This window comes from Mandrillus leucophaeus, unplaced genomic scaffold (genome assembly GCF_000951045.1).
Source record: "Mandrillus leucophaeus isolate KB7577 unplaced genomic scaffold, Mleu.le_1.0 Scaffold1453, whole genome shotgun sequence".
Lineage (NCBI taxonomy): Eukaryota > Metazoa > Chordata > Mammalia > Primates > Cercopithecidae > Mandrillus > Mandrillus leucophaeus.
This window is the reverse complement of record NW_012101425.1, coordinates 92,170-110,827: the sequence shown is the minus strand read 5'-3', so window position 1 is coordinate 110,827 and position 18,658 is coordinate 92,170. Positions and strand designations below refer to the sequence as shown.

The window sequence follows — 18,658 nt, the reverse complement described above, 5'->3', positions numbered from 1 at the left end:
AGCAAAAGCAGCATGAAGAGGAAAGTTTAGAGTGCCAAATGCCCACGTTCAAAACTTAGAAGGATCTCAAATTATCAATCTAACATTGCACCTAGAGGAACTAGAAAAACAAAAACAAACTAACAAAGCTAGCAGAAGAAAACAAAAATCAGAGGAGCACTGAAAAGAACTGAGACCCAAAATCCATACAAAGGGTCAATGAAACCAAAAGTTGGATTTTTGAAAGGATAAACAAGATCTGTAGATTGACAGCTAAATTAACAAAGAAAAATGAGAGATGATCCAAATAAGCACAATGAGAAATGACAAAGGAGACATTACAACCAATCTCACAGAAACATAAAGATCTTCAGACACTATTATGAACACCTCTATGCATACTAATTAGAACATCTAGAGGAAATGAATGAATTTCTGCAAACACACAGGCTCCCAAGATTGAATCAGGAAAAAAAAAATGGAAACCCTGAACAGAACAATAACATGTTCCAAAATTGAAACAGCAATTAAAAACCTACCAATGAAGAAAAACCGTAAACCAGATGGATTCACAGCTGAATTCTACCAGACATAAGAAGAGCTATTACCAATCGTACTGAAATTATTCCAAAAAATAGAAGAGAGACTCCTCCTTAATTCGTCCTATAAACCAGCATCATCCTGATACCAAAATATGGCAAAGAAACAATGAAAAAAAACTTCAGACCAACATCCCTGATGAATGTAGACGCAAAAATCCCCAACAAATACTAGCAATCTGAATCCAGCAGCACATCAAAAAATTAACTCTCCACAATCGAGTAGGCTTTAATCCTAGGATGCAAGGTTGGTTCAACATATGCGGATCAGTAAATGTGATTCACCACATAAACAGGACTAAAAACAAAGACCATATAATCTTGTCAACAGACAGAGAAAAAGCTTTTGATAAAATCCAACTTCACTTCATAAAAACTCTTAACAAACTAGCCATCAAAGGACTATATCTCAAAATAGTTAAGAGCCATCTATGGCAAACCCATAGCTAACATCATATAGAACAGGCAAAAGCTGGAACCATTTCCCAGCTTTTTTGAGAACTGGAACAAGAAAAGGATACTCACTCCCACCACTCCTATTCAACACAGTACTGGAAGTCCTAGACAGAACAATCAGTCAAGAGAGAAAAAAAAAGGCACATAAATAGGTAAAAAAGTGAAACTACCTCTTTTTGCTGATGGTATCATTCTAGACCTAGAAAACCCAAAAGACTCTGCCAAAAGGCTCCTTGAACTGATTTAAAAAAAGTCAGTAAAGTTTCAGAATACAAAATCACAATATTTTGTGATTATTGAAAAAATGATTCTAAAGTTTTCTTTAGTTTATATGGAAAAGTAAAAGATCCATAATAGTCAACACAATATTTAAGGAGAACCAAGAGGACTGATACTACTTGACCTCATGACTTACTATAAAGCTACAGTAATCAAGACAGTGTGGAATTGATGAAAGAACTGATTAGTTATTCAGTGGAACAGAATAGAGAAGCCAGAAACAGACCTCTGACAAAAAGGTAATTCAATGGAAATTGTTGTCTTTTCAACAGATGGTGCTGGTACAACTGGACATCAACATGCAAGGAAAACTGAATGTATTCACATACCTTACACCTTTTACAAATGCCAAACTCTTAAAATTCCTAGAATATAACACACAACAAAATCTAGATGACCTTGGGTTTGGCAATAAATTCTTACATACAACACCAGAAAGCAAGATGCATAAAAGAAAACATTAATAAGTTGAAATTCATTAAAATTAAAATGTTCCACTCTATAAAATACACTATTAAGAGAGTAAAAAGACAAACCACAGGCTGAGAGAAAATATTTGCAAAACACATACTTTGTAGAAGACTGGTATCTAAAGTATACAAATAACTCTTTAACAACTCAACAATAATAACATAAACATCCCAATGAAAAAGTGTGCATAGGCTCCTCAGTCCTCACCCCACTAGAGTCTCCTCCAGAAACTGGTGGGTGAGGGAATTTGGAGGCCACTAAGCCCTCTTTTCCTTCAGGAACCATCCTGTACCCATGCCACTACAAAAAGGGGGGTCACAGGCCTGATCAGAAACCTCTTCAAAGAAGATACATAGAAGAAAAATAAGCTTGTAAAAAGCTGCTCAATATCATATGACTATGCAGAATTAGAAATTAAAACAATAGTGAGATATCACTACCTACGTTTTAGAATGGCCAAAATCCACAATACTGACAACACCAAACGTTGATGAAGATGCAGAACAATAGGAAGTCTTATTCATTGCTGGTGGGAATACAAAATGGCACAGCGACTTTGCAAGACAGTTTGGCAGTTTCTTACAAAACTAAACATACTCTTACCATATGATCCAGCAATCATCAAATGAGTTCAAAACTGCCCACTCAAAAACCTGTACTTGAATGTTTATAACAGTCTTATTTATGAGTGCCAAACCTTGGAAGCAACCAAGAAACCCTTCAACAGGTGAATAGATAAACTGTGGCAAATCCCAAAAATGGAATATTATTCAGTGACAAAAAGAAATTAGCTATCAAGCCAGAAAAAGACATGGAGGAACCTTAAATGCATATTGGTAAGTGAAAGAAATCAATATTAATATATTCTATATAATTCCAACTTATATGACATTCTGGAAAAGGCAAACCTATGGAGACAATAAAATGTTAGGTGATTGCTCAGGATATGAGGGTGGGATGAAATAGGTGTAGCATAATGGAGTTTTAGGGCAGTGAAACTGCTATTCTGTATGATACTGTGATGATGGAAAAATATCATTATACACTTGCCAAAATCCATAGGATGTAGAACACAAAGAGTGAAGCCTAATGTAAACCATGGACTTTAGTTAATTATAAGATACCAACATTGGCTCACCAACTGTAACAACTGTACCACACTAATGTAAGATCTCAATAGTAGAGGAAATCAGGGTCTATGGAATCTGTGCTTTTTGCTCATTTTTTTTCCTGTAAACCTAAAATTGGTTTTAAAAATCTATTAATTAAAAATTGCATATTAAAAAGTGAAGACAAAATAAAGATATTCTTAAATAAAAACTGAGAGTATCTGTGGCCTGCAGACCCAGTTTATGTGAAATACTAAAGGAAGTTCTTCAGGCTGGCATCAAGTGACACCAGATATTAATTGGAATCTGCACATAGAAAAAAAACATTTCAAGAAGCCAAATAAATTCCAAGTAGGATAAATTCAAAGTGAACCATACCAAGATAAAGTATAATTAAACTGTTGAAAGTAAAAAACAAAGAGGGAAATCTTGAAATCAGTAAGAAAGAAGTGACTTGTTAAGTACAAGAGATTCTTCATAAGATTAACAGTTATTTTCACATCAGAAACCATGAAGGTCAGAGGCAATGGGATGGCATATAGTATTTAAAGTGCAGAAATTACAAAACAAACAAGCAAGTTCTGTCAACCAAAAATTCTATACCGAGCAAAATTATTCTTCCTTAAAAAAAAAAAAAAAAAAAAAAAAGAAATGAAGAAATTCCCAGACAATCAAGGGCTGAGGGAGTTCCTCACTATTAGGACAGCTTTTTAATAAGTTCTAAAGAGAGATCCTTAGGCTGAAATGAAAAGACACTAGACAATAACTTGAGGCATATGATAAAACAAAGAGAAATGGTAAAGGTAATTGCACAAATATATTTAAAAGCCAATATTGTATTTTGGGGTTGGAACTCTTTTTCCTGCATGATTAAAAGAGAAAATGATAATCATAAATCTGTTAATGGACACACAATACATAACATATAATTTGTGATAACAACAACATAAAATGGGAGGTATGGATATATATAGCAGTAGAATTTACATACTATTAAAGCTAAGGTGATGTTAACTCAAACTAGTATTTTATAAGTTGTTAATTGTAACAACTAAGAAAATAACTTGAAAAGATACAGAAAAGGAAATAAGGTACACAGTACACTAAAAAACCTCAATTAAACATAAAATAAATAAGTAATGAAGGAATTGAGGAACAAAAAACATACGACATGGAAAACAAATGAGCAAAATAGCACAGGTCCTTCCTTATGTGTTATGGGCTGAATTATATTCCCTCAAAATTCATACATTGAAATCACAACTACCAGTATCTCAGAATGCGAGTAAGCAATGTACATTCACTGAGGGCAGTAAATGCCTACATTAAGAAAGAAGAATGATCTCAAATCAATAACCTAAATTTAGACCTTATGGAACTAAAAAGAGCAAACTAAACCCAAACATAGCAGAAGAAAGGAAAAAACAGTGGAGAGAAATGAAATACAGAATAGAACAATAGAGAAAATGAACAAGTCCAAAAGTTTTTTGTTTGAAAAGAAATTTGACAAACTTTCAGCTACAAGGATTAAGACAAAAAAGAAGACTGAGATGACTAGAATCAGAAATGAAAATAGGGACATTACATATCACTCTTACAGTAATTTAGAAAAAAATTAGAAGAGAATAGTAAAAATAATTATAGGCCAACAAACTAGACAACCTAGATGAAATGAACAAACTCCCAGAATTGACTCAAGTAGAAATAGAAAACCTGAATAGACCTATAACAAGTAAATATTGAATGTGTAATCAAAAACCTATCAAGAAAAAAAAAATCCCAAGATCAGATGGTGTCACTGTTAGGTATATGTCCAAAAGAAAGAAAATTCTCCCAAATATTTAAAAGAAGAATACCAATCCTTCTTAAACTTTTGTAAAATACAGAAGAGAGGGAAACACTTCTTAACTTCCTAACTGAGGGGAAGGAAAATGAGAAATGACTGCTTAATGGATATGGGATTTTCCTTGCAGGTGATAAAAAATTTCTGAAACTAGATAGTGGATGGTTGCATAATACTGTCAATGTAGTTAATGCCACTGAATTATACACTTTAGTTAAAAATGCAAATTTTATGTCATGTGTATTTTTCCACAGAAAACCATTATGCTCAGTTTTAAAAGCCCTGAAAGAGTACATATTGTATAAAATGTTCAAAAATGTGAATATAAGAGAGAAGGTACATCAGTGGTTGTTTAGGGCTGGAAGGATTGGAGGGAAATTGGGAGTGACTAAAAGTGGTCACAAGGTTTACTCTTAGGATGATGGAAATGTTCTACAATTAGATTATGGTGATAGTTACACAACTCTGTAAGTACATTAACATTCAATGAATTGTTCTCTTAATATGAGTTAACTTTATGTTCTGTAAATTATTTCTCAATAAATTATTTTGTAAGTAAGATGGCTGACTCTCAAGCTGACCAGAAAAGTATCAAAGTTAGCTTAATACCAATCACTGTACTTCTGCAGAGCAGATACAAATCCTACATTCAATACAATTAGCTAGTAAAGCTCACAAAAAAGAAAGCAAACTTATCAGCTTTTAGTATTAATGTGCCATAAACATCATTTTCTTATATACGGCTCAAATGACTCAATGTTGACACATAAATTAAAGGTTCAAAGATAGTAAGGAAAAGGCAGTCTATGACCAAGTTATAATACTCAATGCACTTGCTTTATGCATGTTGTCTTTGACCAAGAGCACAAAATGTATTTTATGTAAGACCTAAATTACACGTAGATTACATGTAATTTGCTTAATTCTTGGCAGAACTATTTGTCTCTCATTGCAAAGACTGATTTTCTTTTCCAAATGGCATAATGTATGGATGGGGCATTTGTTTCTATCATATGCTTTTCCTTCTTTTTATAATTAGCTACAAAAACACAGAATCAATCAGGACAGTGAATTACAACCTCTGTCTCCTGAAACATCATATTCATGTCATGAGTCAGAAAGTAGTCCATTCCTCTGACCATCTCTCTCAATTTAATAAGTATTAAAGCAAAAAAGGAAAGGATAAAAGTAATTTCAAATTTTGAGTGACAGCACGACTGGGGCTGAAACTGACTATGATATCACAGTTGGCTCAGTGGTATATAGAAGAACAGGTAAATGAAAAGCCTCATTTCATGTATCATGTAGCTGTGAAATCCCACCAGAGCCAAGAGAGATTAGGGGGAACTCAAGGCACTCTGACCTATATTTCTTTTCTTTATCATCTAATTTGCTAGAGAAAATTCCCATGAATTATACTGCCAAAAAAATTATAAGGCAGACTATCTACATAAAAATTCTTGTCTTGGAAACATTTTCAATAATTGGCTAACATAGCATCTTCATTATTATTTCCATTTTATTTTGTGAGCAAACAGAGATATGACTTGGATAAAGCTAGATACCCAATTAGAGATGGCTATAGCAAGATGTCAAACAACAGCCCATAGGCCAGATCTGGCTTGCTGCCTGTTTTTGTAAATAAAGTTTTATGAGAACACAGTAATGTTCACTCACTTACATATGGTTATGGCTGTTTACATGTGACGATGCCATAGTTAAGTGGTTGCAACAGAGACCTCTGGCCCACAAAGACTAAAATATTTACTATTTGGTTTTCTATTCACTGCTAAAGAATTAAAATTCAGTGGGTTGTTTATTATACAACTTATGTGAACATTTCTTGTCTCAGGACTAGTCAATTTGATGTAAGAAACACGATGTAGTCAAGAGAATGCAGTGTTAAAGACAAAAACAAAAACAAAATAAAGCAAGGATTATTTTTGTGGCTGGGCTATTTGCCATGTGACTCTGAGAAAGTCACTTCACTTCTCTGGATTTATGTCCACACCGGTAAAATAAGGGATGTGAACTATATGAATGCAAATCATCCTTCCAATTAAACTATTGTAGTCTATTCAACTTATTTTACAGATTAGAAAATCAGTAGTGAATGTATAAAAATTCTTAATTATATTTTATATTTTTTCATGTAGACAGACATCTTTGAGTTGCTTTAAATTTCATCATAAAACCATGTTTAAAGTAACTAGTAGTATCTCGATTTTATAGGTGAGAAAACTTGAGTACACAGAAAGAACAGTGACTTGCACAAGGTTACCAGCATGTTCTTAACGTTTTGCGGTCTAGTATAGTGTTGACAACATGGCACATACAAAATCAGAGGCCGTGAACTATAACGCTTACACAGCAAGGCAGATAATGTAAACTATCGGTGGTTTCTAAGATGAACCAGAGAATGTATGTTCTACTTAAAGGAAGCAGCCACCACTTAGAGCCAACTGCTGACATATAGCCATGTGGGTCCAGTATTGCCAGATCTTTAGATTTTACAAGAGGCTGGATATCATGAATTTTAAATATTCCAATGTTTAAATGCTGGTAAACTGCTTAAAATGTTTAAAAACAGAGTGGGCTGTATTTGGCTCATGGATGACAATTCATAAATCTATATTAAATAAATTTTTTAAATGGACAGATTTGCGAACTAGAATATACTGATGCCTCAACTTCACTATGAGCTTTTAATTATCCAAAGTAATGGAGGATAGCAGAGATCAGAGCATCAGTATTATCTTAGTTTCCATTGAATATTTTATTCAAAGTATTGATAGTAAAATCAAATAATTGAAAAAAAATGTTTCTCCTTATTTCAGGCCTTCTGGTGAAGGTATTAACAAATAGACAAAGTGTAAACAGGTCATCAGAAAAAGGGCAGTCCTGGATAATACAGAAACCAAAAAAAAAAAAAAAATCTGTTCTTAAGTAATTGAGATTAGCTGTATTTACATGAGGGGAAATTCAAACATGATTAATTCATACTGAGGCTTTAAAAATAATAGGGATGGGTAGGAGCTACTGATTTAGCTTTTAAAAGTAAGATATGACAATTAAGAAAAGGAATTTATGCTATCAGCTTTTTTTTTAATTTATAGAAAACCATTTGAGAATACTGTATCTGCTTTGACAAACAATAAACTAAGCAATGTTTAAAGTGAAGCTCTGACCTACTTGTGACTGCCAACAGAATCAATAAAATGCTTAACTTTTCCATTCAAAAAGTCATAGAGTTGGCAATATTTCATTATTTGTCTTTTTGAAGTAAACATTAAACCAGGCAAGAAAAGAATGGAGATGATAAAATAATGAGTGCTTCTTGGGAATATTTTTGGCTTTAATAAAATAACTGCACCACTAATTATTCTTCCACAAGGCACTATAATTTTGAATCTGATTTCGTTGGCTACTTATTATATAAAAGTTTAAATGAAATCATTCATGCAGTACTAGGAAAAATACTTTAGGTAAAATGAATTAATTTTCCTCATTGGCTTCAATTGAAATGTTTTAAAGGTCTCTTCCCACCAGAGGAAAAAATTCACAAAAACTAAAGTGAAATTTTAAAGAAGACAAGATTAAGAGAGTACTCTTAAATCTATGACATAAGTAGTAACGCTATGCTAGCATGTTATTGTAACATGTTTAAAACTAAGGATTTGCCCTGCAAACTTTGTAGGTTACTCTCACTTTTGCCTTTCTTCAGATCAGAAGCTCTCCTTTATACCTATAACTTGGAAATACCTTAAGTCACAGCATCAAGTATTTTAAAAAGAATAAGTAGCCCACTTACATTTATAATTACTTAGTATTTAACTTATACTGCATTTATGTGAAATGATGGGAACCCATGTTAAATGGTAAAAGTTGGACAAATAACAATGTGTCTGTTCCCAAGTTTCCTTATCTCTAAAAAAAAGATAGCATTGTTACAAGAATTAAATAAATTGTGTAAAGTACTTGAAAAGAGTTCATAGCACATAGTAAGTTTTCGTAAATGTTAGTTATTATTATTATTATACAATAAAACAGTTACTCACTCTTTTGTTGAGACAAATAACAGGCCATAGGCTGCAACCCAGTGTGCAACAGCAGCAGAGACAACCACACAGCAGCCATTTCACATTGACCGGGAGAGCCTTTTTCAAACATGCATTCACACGGCCAATGCTGGTCTTAAATTCTTCTGGGGCCACCTACAAGAGGGTATAATCTTTAACAGTTTGTGGGCAGCTTTTCACTATCTCTAAATCTAAGAAAAACGTTTATTACAAATAATTTGAGGAATCACAAATATCTAAATAGATATATTCCCCATAAATATGTTCACACACTCTACGGTGCCACTGAAAAGCACAACAATATAATTTCATGTTCATAGAACTTAGCCTGATGTTGAAAAACAATCTTCTGAAATGACCACCAATAAAATGACTGCAATAAACTTGACAGAAAAGGATAACATTCAAGCTGTTTTCTTACCAAATAGTCTCATTATCAAGGCAGTATAATTGATAGTCTCTAGTCATTATGAGTAAAAGCTGGGTAAGACTAGAAGCATAACACAACAATAAAAACCCAAATACTACTAGAGGAAATGCAATTAAAATTAGACCTTGGCAATATTCCTGGATTACTTTGAAAAAGGCAACTCTCAAACCCTTATTCCCTGGCAAATTTGCAATATAACAATTTTAACATTAGCCACTGTTAGTTACACTACCAAAAGACAATGCCTAGTGATTGCATTCAAAATGGCCTGTTAATATTCATTATAAAATGGACTCAGAACTGCTGTAAATTTTCAAAGTTGAAAGGTCTTTAAATACACAAGTTTAATATTTCTAGTTACTACCTCCTTTCCTGGAAGTGGCTGCTTGTGCTTCTCTGTAAACAAGGACAAAGTCAGTTCAAAGGCATGCACATGACTGGAATAATTAGATTTATACCAAAAATTCTGCTTGAAGGTTATGAAATTCAAACGTACACTAAAAATACTTTGCTTTCAGTGAAATCACATTTCTGGATTACAAAAATGATTCTCTTTCATTTAGAAAGCTGTCAGACTATAAAGTTTACGAAAGAACTTTTAGCATCTGGCTACAAAAGCAAAAATTATGCAATTATTAGGAAAAGTAAGGTACTATAAAATAAAAACCACATTAGCAGGTTAGGAATCAAAAATATAGAGCTTTACTACCACTATTCCAAATAAAAATTATACTTGAGGAATCAATGTATTACATTTTTGTCTCTTAATCAACACTATAAAACATATACCTATTAGCAAATGTTATAAAAATACATGATCACAGAATTCAGCACTAAAGTAAGCTAAACATTAAGAATATAAGCTTTATTAGAAGCTTTATTAGAATTGTTCATGTCACTCAATAAGGTTAACTGCTTAGCCCATGAATCTGATTTTCTTACTAATATGTTAACAAACAATAGTTGTGAAATTATAACGCTCAAAACTTTGTTTACACGGAGCAAGTAAACTAATTTCATTCTCCATCTAGACTGTCAGCAACATGATATAAAGACAATCACTGTGTGCAAAGAATTCCAATTAAATGGCAAAATTTCCAAGTAAATATGAAAACAAATTCAGAGAGCCTTGCCTTATAATTGAAATTAGAAAACACTAACAAAAACAAACTTAGTGCACTAAGCACACTAAGACAAACTAAAAACACTGAAAAACAGATCAAGAGACTTGAATTATAGTTACTTATTAGCTATGAAAAATCCAGCCAAAATCATTTAATTTTCTGAGTTTCAGTTTCCCACTGATAAAACGAGAATAATAATCTTCGTTTTATATATGTCACAGAAAATGTAAATTAATCCTTGGAAGTAACCTCCTGACCAAAATGCTTTGAAAAAGAAAGTCCATGAATCATGTCTCTGAGAAGGTTTGGAGAAAGAAAAGAAACAGATCTCTTTTGTATGAAATCTCACCTGAAGGCAATGGGTTTACTCAAGTAACTATTAATATTCCATAGTTTTCCTATATATTATAAACAAAAGCATAATTTGTTTATAATCTGCTGCACGTTAAACTCAGATTCAATGCTCTTTAATTCTTCAGCAAAACAAAAACAAAAACAAAAACAAAAAAGCTCTTCTTTCTAAAAACAAGGTACCAAGTTTCTATCTTGAGATTTACCTCTCCAACAGCAATATTCAACTTCTTTTCTCCTAGGGAATCACTGAGCAACCAAATAGAAGTTAAAATAAAGAAAAAATATGTACATATTTAGCTTTAATCTATATTACATTACTGTCAACTCTCTTTAAATTATGTATCCAGAATATGTTTTTTAAACATGGTAAATTTTGATATAAACTCATGCAAATCATAAAATTATTAAATCTGTCCATTTACAAATTTAAATGTTTGTAACTGGAATTTACATTTTTATTTAAAAAGTAAGTACAAACACAGATGTTAAAAAATAAAACTAAAAGGTGCAGAAATGAGTCAGTCCAAAAGAAAAAAAAATTGTTTATAAGGAGCCTTAGAAAAGAAAGCTCCACTTCTACCAGGGATGAATAGTGTTAGAAGACTGACGGAGACAAAAGCTAGAGAATAAAAGAGGGAAGAGAAAACTGGCTTTTTATTTCAAACATTGTGAATAAAATAAATTGTATGCTGAGGTATATAAAATTTGTTATAAAATTTGCCTTTTATTATATGCTTCTGGAATTGAAAACAAAACATTACCTAAATATGTGGTCATTTTCCTTCTTTCCCGCCAACACTTTCTTCTTTTTAACATTTAATAGTCTCAATTTCTATTTTCTTACCATGGACAAATTAAAAACTAAAATATTCAAGTTACTAAAAATGAGAATTCAAATGTTTTGAGGTCATAAGACAAATATATTGAAAAGAAAAGCTTTTACTAGAGTTTCAAACAATAAACTAACATCTGCATTTTGACTTTAAAAGGAGGACAGGATTGCCTTTGAAAGAAATCTGTATTTGAGTAACAGTAAAAGTCATAAAACAGGGCTAAAGACATAAGAAGTGATAATTAGTTTACTCAATTTTAAACAACGTGAAAGAAACGTTTAGTTAACTGTGTAGGATCAGGTTAACATTTTACTCATTTACTTTCATATAATTGAGTATCTCTAGCAATGAAGGTTAGATAGTAGAAGACCCTTACTTTCTAACTGAACAGTAGGTTGTAAAGAAACATTTCATTTCTTTTGGCTTTCTTGGAATGAAAAAAGAAAACCACACCATAAAGGTGGGGTAAAGGGTCATAATATTTTATAACAGGATGCAAGAGACTCTGTAAACAGAAGAAACTCTAAGGAAACCCCAGCAGGTCTGATCTGCTTCCTTCAATCATGGGGAACACAATCCTATCAATCAGGTGTCATACTGTATCACAATAGTAAAGGTCGATTTTTATTGCTTACAATCCCCAAACACTGCACACTAGTCTCCCTATAACACGGTTTAATTGTTTCAAGCTGAGGGCCAAAAGCTTTACTTTCTTTTCTAAATTTCTGTGGTTCTTTTATTTTCTGGTCACTAGAATCTGTGTGTATACATCTGCTCGATATGAAATACGGAAAAAATCTTTTCTGCACTTAAAATAAAAGGTTATCTTTTTGTTTGCACTAAAAGCATTAACACATAAGAAGCAAAAAATTAAAATTGAGCCACAGAGCTTGTCAAAATTGTTTTTTGAGGTTTTCAGACTTCCCTCTGCAATTTTGCTTAGCTCAGGCAGGCATAAAAACTATTTAGAATTGCATTCATATTGGAAGACTGATTTTGGATTTCGTAAAAGGTAGACTTTTTTTCTACTTTAGCTGTCACGGTTATTCATTTAAAAATATTTTAATGTAAGAGCTGTTAAGTCTCGAATTTAGACCTTTTTTCTTTTATTTTTTTCCTCAGATACACATGAATAATATTTGCCTTTTCTCTCCAGTTATTTGAGAAGCATTTTGATAATGCAAAGGAACATATACAAATGAAAGTACCAGTCGGAGAAAAATTATCTCAAGGAGAAAATGAATAAAGCTAATGTTACCACCATGTGACTTTCAAAAATCAGGTCTTCAGAATTCCTTTTAGCGTTTTTCCCATCACCAAACACATGCTAAGAAAAATATCACAGTTATAATTTATACCTTATCCAACACATGATAAATTTTGTACACTATACATAATGTACACTTAAATAAATACTCAAGTCATTACAATAATGTGCTACAAAAACAATCACTTGAAAAGAATGGATATCTTTATGAGCAGCTCATATCCAGATAATTTAGGCTGTGTGAGCGCATACCAAGAGCAGCTTGTTATTCTTTCTTACTCCTCTAGTTTAAAACAGTCTACTACCTTTGGGGCCACTGGAATTTTTAGTTTCAGAAGGCTTGTAAATAAATGAGAAGGTGTGAAAAGATATTCTGAAGATTCCTTGAGCATATAAAATAGGCCAATTTCGAAAATAGATAATTTGTATGCCTGGGAATTTTATACACTGGCGTATTTTTTAGATAATTCATTTCTAGAATTTCTTGGACCTGTATTTCAAACTCAGCCAATGGTAAAGTTGGATATAACTACACCTACAATACATGCAGCAGCATCAAAGGAAACATGAAGAATAAGTTTTTTACTGAAGTTCTTATAATTCACTTTCTTTTTAATTTTAATAATGAATTTACCATCTTTCTACAAAAATACATTATTATTCAAGATATATTTCCATAGCTACTTTATTCATTTGAAAAAAACATTTATGATTAATTCATATAAGACAAATCTAAGTCTAGGCTGCTGCTTCAATTGGTAAATTATTCCAATTCACCAGGATAGGAAGGTAGAACGTACTAAAGAGTGAGCCAAAATCTCACACCAAAGGGTTCTTTGTGTCCTAAAATGTTAAATGGCCACATATTTTCTAAGGCTAACTTAGCCAGGAACTATGACCACCTGTTTAGTATTCAGTGGAATGATTTGATATTATACCTCAGAAGAGACAGAAAAGATCAACAGTCAACAGAACAAATTAGCGGTGAGACCAGAGAATAATAATGTATTCTCTCAGAATTAGATGAAGAAAAATTGCAAAAGCAATGAAAAATTGAAAGCCAGTGAGTAAAATGAAAAGCAACCAGGGTGAAACTACAATACAATGATGAAGAATAGTCAACAGCAACTACAAACTAACATTGGGAAGCTAATAAGTACATGACAGAATACTAGGAATTTAATATATGCTCTCTCATTTAACTCTTAAATTAAAAAGTGAGGTAACTATCAGCATCATCTCTATTTTTCACATAAGAACTGAGGCTCAGAGAAGTGACCTGCCCAAGGCCACACGGTAAGTGACAGAACTTGGATTCCAACCCAGATTTGACTGCAAAGCTTGTTTAACTACTATATTTTATCTCAAGCTACCTCCCATTTTTCAAGGGGAAAACAAAGCAAATAAAGTGTAACATACCTTGCAGGGTTAAATTAAACAGAATTTCTTATGATTTCAAAGATGTTCCTTGAAAAAAGAAATAGGTCTGCTGTCTACTCCCCCAAAGAGGCTGGGGGGAAGATTGTGATTAGACCAAAAGCAAAAAGAATACACAGTTGGAAAATGCATGACAAAAATAAGCAAATGTCAGTAGAAGCATCTTTTCTGGTTCTCAAAGAGTTTAGAACAAGGGACATTGAATTAAGAATAAATTAAAGTTCAAAAGGCAATATAGTCACACGGTTTAAAAATGAAAGCAATACTAAAAGATATACAGAAAAGTCTCATCCTTACCCTTGCCTCCATCCATCTCATTCCTCTTCTCCCATCAAAGGTAATAACTTTTATTAGTTTCATGAGTATCTCTCTAGAATTTCTTTATGTAAAAATACATTTATTAAAGGACTTATTTCTCCAATTTATTACACATACTAAACACACTGATTTTCATTTTGCTTTTCTCACCAACAATATGAGAATAATTGATGCTACAATAGAATAAAAAACCTGTTAGATGAGATAATTTTAAAACATGACCAAAATCTATACTGACAAATACCATTATTCTAGCACTAAAATTAAATATATTTAATTTAAAGGCTTCAAAATACAAAAAGTTAATTTCCTTTAACCCCTAATCATCTTTTTAGCTATCCAAGCTTTCAACTGTTAACTATTTGGCAATGATTGAGTATTCTATATTACAATGGTTTTTCTCTCCTCTTCTACAATTGCTCAAGTAACAAACATATATAAATAACTTTTTGCCTTAGGCAGAGCCTTTTCCTTTGGGATAGAAAGTTCACATTATTGTCATAAGATGATCTTCCAAATATTGTTTCTTTTTAAAAACTGTATATATTTAAGGTGTACAACATGATGTTTTGATATACATATACACAGTAAAATGATTACTAGTCAAACACATTAGCATATCCATCTCCTCACGGTCACCTTTTTGTTATTTTGTGATAAGAACACCTGAAATCTACTCTCAGCAAATTTCCAGTGTATAATACAGTATTATCAACTATAGTAATCAGGCTGTGCATTAGGTTTTTAAATTTATAGTTTTGAATCCTAGTAAATCTATGAATTTACTAGAAACTACTACTCAATGTAGAAAACCAGGGACTAGAAAGGTACTAATTTATTACAGTGAGTCCAATCTTACTAACTCAAACTATCTAAAAGTCAGAAAAACATCTAATAAAAAATTTAATTATTTTCATGTATAACAAATCATACCATATGGTACTTTAAAAATTAATAGTAGTGATACAGTTAAAAAAATAACTTTAACTCTAAAAACACTGGAAATTAATGACCCAAATAAAAACAATTATAGCTACCTATGCTGAGAAAAAAAAATGCAAAAGTGAAAAAGCTGAATGGATAAATAAATAATGGCTAGCATTAATGGACAATGAACAAAATAACTGGTCAGAGGCTGGTAGCCATGGCAACAGCTTTCAGACACTATAAACACAGCTTCCAACTACTGAGGCCTCCTATTACTTGACTTCATTAACAATGATTCAAAGCATTTGTCATAACAATGAGTAAGCCATACAACAATGCTTTAGAACTGAAAACTTCAAAGCAAATTCTCACTTACCTTCCCTGTTAGAACGGAGGGAAATTCAGTATCAAACTTGTTGCTCAAGCCAAACCTTCAAAACAAAGACAGAACAAAATATGTTCTACCCAGCATATTTAAATATTTCCTTTTTGTAAAAAAAAAAGTTATAAACCTATGCATTTTTCTTTTGGCCTTTTGATTTAAAAATGTGCCCTGAAAAATTTTTTATATGATATTTATAGAAAGCAAATCTTTGATTATTAATCCAAACTAATTTTTAAAAAGCTTAACAAAAAGCAAACATTAAAGTGGGATTCTAACTCAACCCATGACGTAGGATTAAAAAATAATAAGTTAAAGAAACACATATTGAGCTGGAAATGTCCATTTTTAACTGAAATGTTTCAGTTAAAACCTACTTCAGTTGATAACTGTTGGAGCTGGATTATGGGTACTGTGTGGGATTTCATTATACTATTCTTTCCACTTTTGTGTATGTATGCAAATGTTCCTAATAAAAACTACCCCTCCACAATTAATACAGCCTTTGGAACTACAGAGTTTGACCACTTGTGACCAGTTACTATTCAGATACTCAAAGTTTAATCCTTATGAATGGCTTTCACGTTTGTGCTCAACCAGTTTTGAGAAAACAGATTCCAGACTTGAAAACTCTCTTTTCCAGTACACTCAGTGAAATCTGCATTAAGAAGTCAAAATGAATTTTATGAGGCTTTGCTCACTTGCTTGTTGATTTCAGGGATAACAAAGGTCACTTCCTGAATGTTAGATGATACTATTTCATATTAACTACAAGTTTACATTAGTGGAGGATAGGTTGTAAGCAAAAAGGAAAAGACAGTAACATTTACTGAGAACTCCATATGAGGTGGGCAATAACAGTAACAGCTACTAATAACTATGTACTTACCATGGGCTAGACACTGTGCTAACTAAATATAGTCACATGCTACATAACATGTTTCAAAGATAGACTGCATATATGATGGTGGTCCCATAAGATTATACAGGAGCTAAAAAATTTCTATTTCCTAATGTTGCCATAGCCCTTATACTGTCATAGTCATAGCCTTCATAACATCGTAGTACAATATATTACACACGTTTGTGGTGATGCTGGTATAAACAAACTTACTTTGCCACCATAGAAAAGTATAGCACATACAATTACATACAATACATAATACATGATGATAATAACAAATGACCGTTACTGGCTTATGTATTTATTATACTATACTTTTTATTGTTATTTTAGAATATATTCCCTCTTCTAACAAAAAGTTAACTGTAAAGTAGCCTCAGGCAGGCCCTTTTAGAAGTATTCTAGAAGGTACTGTTATCACAGGAGATGACAGCTCTGTGTTATTATTGTCCCTAAAGACTTTCCAATGGGATAAGCTGTGAACGTGGAAGTGATATTGATGATCGTGACCCTGTGTAGACCTAGGCTAATGTGTGTGTTTGTGTCTTAGATTTTAACAAAAAAGTTTAAAAAGTAAAAAAAAAATTAATAGAATAAGGATATAAAGAAAATATTTTTGTACAGCTGTACAATGTGTTTGTGTTTTAAGCTAAGTATTATTACAAAAGAGTCAACGAGTTTCTAAAAATTGAACAGTTTATACAATTAAAAAGTTATAGTAAGCTAAGGTTAATTTATTATTGAACAGAGAATAGCATTTGAAAATAAATTTATTGTAGCCTAAGTATATGGTATTTACAAATTCTACAGTAGTGTACAGTAATATCCTGGGTCTTCACATTCACTTACCACTCACTCACTCACTCACTAACACATAGCAACTTCTGGTCCTTCAAGATCTATTCATGGTAAGTGACCTATTAAAGGTATAACATTTTTTGTCTTTTATATTATATTTTCTCTGTACTTTTTCTATGTTTAGATACCCAAATACTTACCATTGTGCTACAATTGCCTATAGTAATCAGTATAGTCACATGCTGTACAGGTTTGTAGCCTAGGCGCAACAGGCTTACCATATAGCTTAGGTGTGCACTAGGCTATGCCATCTAGGTTTGTGTAAGTATACTCTGTGATGTTCACACAATGATAAAATTGCCTAACAATGCATTTCTTAGGAGGTATCCCCATTGTTAAGTGACACATGACTCTACATTACTTTTACGCTTTAAAAGTCTTCAAGAGAAGTATTGTCAACCCCATTTTAAAGACAAAGAAGCTAACATCCAGAAAAAAATTCAAAAAATAAATTAAATGACTTGCCCACAGTCATGTATTAAGTGGGGAAAACCAAAACTCCAATGTTGATCCCCAAAATCCTTATTTTATCCTATATTAAGTTCCTTGAGAACAGGAACTATGGGTTATTTATTTTGCTGTTTTCTATTATACCTAGCAGCATAATGAAATCTAATCAGTGTTGAAAAATGTTTGTTGAATAATAAACTACTGTACTATTTAACTGATTTATGGCACTTGGTTGTAGGGTCACTTTAAAGAAATGTTAAGAATCAATGTCTGATTAAAACTCTGTGCAAGAACTAGAGGAACTGGGAAAACAAGAACAAAATAACCCCAGAGCTAGCAGAAGAAAATCTGAGAACCAAAAATCCACATAAAATATCAATGAAACCAAAAGTTGGTTCTTTGAAAGAATAAACACGATTTACAGACTGCTAGCTAGATTAACAAAGAAAAAAGAGAGAAGATCCAAATAAGAGCAATCAGAAATAACAAAGATGACATTACAACCGATCCCACAGAAATACAAAAAATCTTCAGATAACTATTATGAACATCTAGTACA

At 32.2% G+C, this 18,658-nt stretch overlaps 1 protein-coding gene across 3 annotated transcripts in view; it reads right to left on the bottom strand.

The window, feature by feature from the left end:
• CHIC1 (cysteine-rich hydrophobic domain 1) overlaps positions 1 to 18,658 on the bottom strand; it is a 117,247-nt gene that overhangs the window by 86,998 nt on the left and 11,591 nt on the right. For all 3 annotated transcript variants that reach the window (XM_011974452.1, XM_011974453.1, XM_011974454.1), the window contains exons 2-3: positions 15,882 to 15,936; positions 8,795 to 8,950 (exon numbers count right to left, since the gene is read on the bottom strand). In XM_011974452.1, coding sequence (XP_011829842.1) covers positions 8,795 to 8,950; positions 15,882 to 15,936 — 211 coding nt within the window. The remainder of the gene's footprint in view (positions 1 to 8,794; positions 8,951 to 15,881; positions 15,937 to 18,658) is intronic.